Source organism: Chaetura pelagica, unplaced genomic scaffold (genome assembly GCF_000747805.2).
Source record: "Chaetura pelagica isolate M959 unplaced genomic scaffold, ChaPel_1.0 scaffold141, whole genome shotgun sequence".
Classification (NCBI taxonomy): domain Eukaryota; kingdom Metazoa; phylum Chordata; class Aves; order Apodiformes; family Apodidae; genus Chaetura; species Chaetura pelagica.
The window spans coordinates 697,170-702,232 of NW_009952059.1; the positions used below are offsets into that span (position 1 = coordinate 697,170).

At 42.1% G+C, this 5,063-nt stretch overlaps 2 protein-coding genes across 2 annotated transcripts in view; one reads left to right on the top strand and one right to left on the bottom strand.

Annotated features, from left to right (window-relative positions):
- The window catches only part of PSMC2 (proteasome (prosome, macropain) 26S subunit, ATPase, 2), a 9,806-nt gene extending 9,551 nt beyond the window's left edge, over window positions 1–255 (bottom strand). Inside the window, exon 1 of the mRNA XM_010004165.1 lies at window positions 126–255. Coding sequence (XP_010002467.1) covers window positions 126–255 — 130 coding nt within the window. The remainder of the gene's footprint in view (window positions 1–125) is intronic.
- Window positions 256–266: 11 nt separating this feature from the next.
- The window catches only part of DNAJC2 (DnaJ (Hsp40) homolog, subfamily C, member 2), a 16,128-nt gene continuing 11,331 nt past the window's right edge, over window positions 267–5,063 (top strand). Inside the window, exons 1-5 of the mRNA XM_010004178.1 lie at window positions 267–279; window positions 342–562; window positions 1,171–1,246; window positions 1,862–1,960; window positions 4,174–4,315. Coding sequence (XP_010002480.1) covers window positions 267–279; window positions 342–562; window positions 1,171–1,246; window positions 1,862–1,960; window positions 4,174–4,315 — 551 coding nt within the window. The remainder of the gene's footprint in view (window positions 280–341; window positions 563–1,170; window positions 1,247–1,861; window positions 1,961–4,173; window positions 4,316–5,063) is intronic.

The window sequence follows — 5,063 nt, forward strand, 5'->3', positions numbered from 1 at the left end:
CCTGGGAGCGGGAACGCGGGGGATCCCGCCGCGCTCGGGCTCCTGCCCCGTTCTCTCCGCTGGCACCAGCGCAAGGAAGGTGTGAAGTGTCATTTAACGCGCGCGTTCCTTTAGCTTGAAAGCACCTTTCAAGATTGGAGAGCTCGGTGAAGCGTTTGGGAGGGGCTGCCCGATGATAGGCACGTGTCCTGCTTCTTGCAGCCTTTCGAGCAGCCGCGTGTTTGTAGAGGGAATCGGTGGGCTTGGCAGCCCCATAGCCTGGTGTGATGCAGGGCTTTGGTGGGCTTTGGTGATGGGCTTTCATTTAATACATTTAATATAAATAGAGTGAACCGCAGAAGGTGAAGTTGCTTTTGTGTTTTTGCTTGTAGCATCAGTGCTCTGCCAAGTGGAACCAGTGGGAAGATGGTTTGAAGCTTTTATTAAGAGGAGAAACATAAATGTTTCTGCCTCTTTCCAGGAGCTAGAAGATGAGAAGGAACTTTCTGAAGAGTCAGGGGATGAAGAGTTGCAGCTTGAAGAATTTCCTATGTTAAAAACCCTTGATCCAAAGGACTGGAAGGTACTCTGTTGATACAGATTAGTGTTAATTACTTTTGCTGGAAATCTCCTGTGAAAGCTACCTGCCGTTCCCAGCTGCTCAACATCCCCTTCCTCCTCCCCTCCCATGCCCAACTGGGTTGGTTTGTGTCCCTTAGCATGATAGCTGGGTTTGTATTTTCCACATGTAGCTGGTCAGTGAGGGAAATGCATGGACACATCAGGATGAGATCTTGGTTTTAAGCTGTTGCTTGTTGTTTGACTGCTGTAAGCAGCAGGAGTCTCTTTTCTCCTTCTTGCCACCTCTCTTATTCTGCAGCTGCACTAGCACTCTTAATATTAAAGGCAGCAATTCAATTTTCCAATAATTGAACTTTCTAGAATCCAGTGCTTTAATCCAATTTAGATTAAGCTACTTGAATTCCTGTAGCAGTGGCTCACTTTATTAATACTTAGTTAATCAATAATTTTGACCTTTACAACAATTGTTCCTATGGCCCTGCTCTAATATTTATTGGGAATTATTCTGCATCTTGCTTTTAAAAGATGGGGAGGAGAACTGGTCTTCTGCATGTGCCATGTTGTGGCTTTTTAGGTCACATTTGTTAGTGGGTTTTTTTTTTACCTCAGAATCAAGACCATTATGCAGTTCTTGGCCTCGGAAATATACGATACAGGGCTACTCAGAAGCAAATCAAAGCAGCTCGTAAGTACCTTTCATGTTTACAAATATGTAAGGGGTGAGTGTCAGGAATATGGAGTTAGGCTTTTCTTAGTGATGACCAGTGACAGGACATGGGGTAATGGGAGCAAACTGGAACATAGGAGGTTCAAGGTGAATATCAGAAAAAACTTCTTTCCTGTGGGAGTGACAGAGCCCTGGAACAGGCTGCCCAGGGAGGTTGTGGAGTCTCCTTCACTGGAGACATTCAAAACCCACCTGGACACGTTCCTGTGTGATGTGCTCTGGGTGACCCTGCTCTGGCAGGGGGGTTGGACTGGATGATCTTTCGAGGTCCCTTCCAACCCCTAGGATTCTATGATTCTATGCATAACCACACCTTCCTTTCAGGTGTTACAGTTACTTTGTGTCTCAGCAAAGATGAAATAATTTTAACTCTGACCATAGTGTTAATCAAAGAAAATTCATTAACTCAGACCTGTTTTCTTCCCCATGTTTTTTTGAGGCTTTTTAAAAATATTTTTTTCTAAGTATCTCTTTAGAGAAATGTCAGTTGGAGTTACTGCATTATTTTGTAGCTTGTGAGAAATAAACTGTTGATGATGACATGTTTCTAAACCCAGTGCATCTGTTTGCTAGACAAATCCATGGTTTTGAAACATCACCCAGACAAGCGAAAAGCTGCAGGGGAACAGATAGGAGAAGGTGATAATGATTATTTCACATGCATAACTAAAGGTAAGCAGTTGATGGCTTTCATTAAATACTCTCTCGGTTTACCTGATCACCTAACACATATTTGTAGTGCTTTATTAGGCTTTCAAATAATTGTCAATTACTAAAAAGCCAGAGAAGTTCTTTTTCCACTCTAGAAAACAGCCTCAATAAATACAGGTCACATTCTCCTAAGTCCCCACTGGGCAGAAGCAGGATGGGGGTGCAGCTGGTAGACCTTGCTGCTATCCCACGTGTGGAAATGTGAGCCCTTGGAGCAGCGTTTGCAGAGAGGAGCCACCAGAGGTAGCCATATCCCTGGGATGAACTGTGTGCTGTACAGTAATGCCCCTCAGACACCAGCAGCACCTGGAAGATCTGGATTCTCATGTGCTTGCTCAGCCAACAGAGCTTCTGTTCATTTGATCCAGGACAGCAGCTTCTCCAGCTGCTCTTTTTTTGCCCACAGATGACCTGAGTGAACTCAACTGAGGAACATTTCCCTTCTTGCCAATTCTAAAACCAGAGGGAATGTTCTAGGTGTATAACTTATGCCTCTAGAAATCCTTTGGAGTTTGGCTTTTTTGTTTATTTTAAACAGTTGGGTTTTTTTTACTCAGTAAGATCAGGAATGGGGAAATCTTGGAATTTGTGTGTTCTGAGCTTTTTTCTTCTGGGTGTCTTCTTACAATACTAGTTAAGATGTTAGATGATGTGTTAGACAAGCTCATGATCTTTCAGCTTCTCTTAGAGTTGTCAAAAGGAAAAAAGTTGCCAAAGGAATTTTTTTTTTCCGTAGTTGCAGTCCTGTCAGAAACTGGCAGATATTTATAATAAGAACACCCTGCACTTGAATGCAGGAATGTGCTCTGTGTTCTACCTGCAAGGAGCAAAACACGTTTCCTCTTAACTGCTTCCGATGTCAGCTTAAGGATAAACAGAAAGGAAAGCACAAAGTGACATGCAAGAGCAGTGAGGCTTCCAGGCAGCACCTTGGAGGAAGGAAATGCAGTGGCAGGGAAGGGGAATCTGGCATAGGAGCAAGCAGTAGTGGAATTGACAGAAGGAACTTGGAAAAACAGGAATATGTAGGTGGGATTCAGAGCTGCGTCTGACGGTGGAATCAGTGGGGCATGCAGTGTTGAGGAATCAAGTCTGTGGGAGGAGAATTGAGCATCTGTGTGGAAGGGACATCTCTTAAGTAGAAGAGGAATCAGTGGATGCATGCAGAAATTCTTGCATCAGGAAAACAGTATGAGGGTTATCAAAGCTCCTGGCTTGCAATGTAGAGGATAACTGGGACATTCAGAGTATTGGCAGAGGGACTTGGGGAAGGGAAGACTGGCAGGCAGCAGCTCTTTGGTGGTTCCTTCTGTTCCTCTGGTTAACATGTGCAGTGAGATCAGTTTACAGAGCACCAGTGTCCCCTCCAGCTTGTCACCTTCTAGATCCTACCTTCCCAGTGCAGTGTTCCCTGTCCAGGGATGCAGTCAGGGAAGCCCATGTATTGATTGCAAGACAAATTTGATTCCTTGGATGACTTTTCACTGTTACTGAAAAACAGTGGGTCTTGTAGAACTGGCAAAGTAATTCCACATTTTGAGAGAAGGTGAGACTTCACTGAAGCTACAGTGTGTATGATTTCCAGGTTATAGGACCCAGTAATGTAGGTCCTGTAGGACTGTAAGAACAGGAAAACTGGGAGCATGTGCATGTTTTGGCCAGTAGCTGTGTGGTGGTTTCTACTCTTTTCAAGTCTCAGAACAACTTCATCATGAGCTGCAAAAATCGTAGTGGATGCTTCCTGTCTTACCAGTTCTGACATTGTATGAACTCAGGAACTGCTTTTACTCCATGCCTGGCTTAGTAGACTGTTATGTCAATTTTTTATCTGCAGGGATCCTGGTGTAAGATAAAAGCCTGAAGACATCATGCCCAAATTCCCAGTGCCTGAACCAAATTTACTGCTATAGGTGTATTTTAAATATAATCTAGTTTGTTCCAACTTTAATGGTTGTATGTCCTGTTTCTCATAAACATTTTCTTCCTCAGTTTAAGAGGATCTGACTGTTAGCAATGCTACTTGGTGTCACTAAAATAACGACATATCAAGCTGTACAGAATGACAGATCAAATACAGATCTGAGAGCACCTTTTTAAACGCTTAGAACCTTTTCCCACCTTGTGGGGAAGACTCATTTTAGTCTCATGTTTTACATCTGGGAACTTCTTTTCAGCTTATGAAATACTGTCTGATCCTGTGAAACGACGAGCATTTAACAGCATAGATCCTACTTTTGATAACTCTGTACCTTCCAAAAGTGAAGCAAAAGAGAACTTCTTTGAAGTTTTTTCACCAGTTTTTGAAAGAAATGCCAGGTAAGCTTTGTCAGGCTGCCTTTACTCCTGTTGGAGAACCAGCCATTTGCAAACTCCTCTGGCTTTGTTTGCAGCAGGTGTGATTTTAAGGGATGCTGGGAGATGCATTCATTCGCTAGCAATGGGATACAAGTAAAATAGTTCATTCTCTCGTGTTTAATTTTAAAAGAATCTGAACTGTCACACCATGGGCATCAACTGACCCATGAGATTAAAAAAAAAAATCAGTCTTGCCTCCACTGTTCTTTCTGCTTCATCTTAAAACTATTTTCTGTACCAAGTGTGTGTATGCTACTGATTAAAATTCCTTTTTACTATTATTTTCTTATGAGGATGAGACATTAAGAGAATAGTCATGTTCATAATTTAGCTGGTAAAAAGAGAAGATAAATTCAACTATCAATATTTGGTGGTTTTCTTTTAAAGTGTGTGATTTTTTTTTTCTGCATTTGATTCATGCTTGCCAATTAACTTTTTATTAAGTTTCTCACAACAGAAATCCTATTTCACTTTGTACCTGTATTAAAAAAAAGAAGTGTTTTACTGTGTGAGGCACTTCACAACACATTCTGAGCAATCTGTTGATTATTTAAAGTAGATTTATTGAATCTTTTACCAAGGATTCCAGAGATTCAGACTGGAATCTGTGGTTGTGAGAGGGGTTGTTCCCTTCTTTACTTGGAAATGGATGTTATGTCATGGAATAACAAATTCTAGAGCATATGGAAGATTCCCCTCTTTGTAGGGA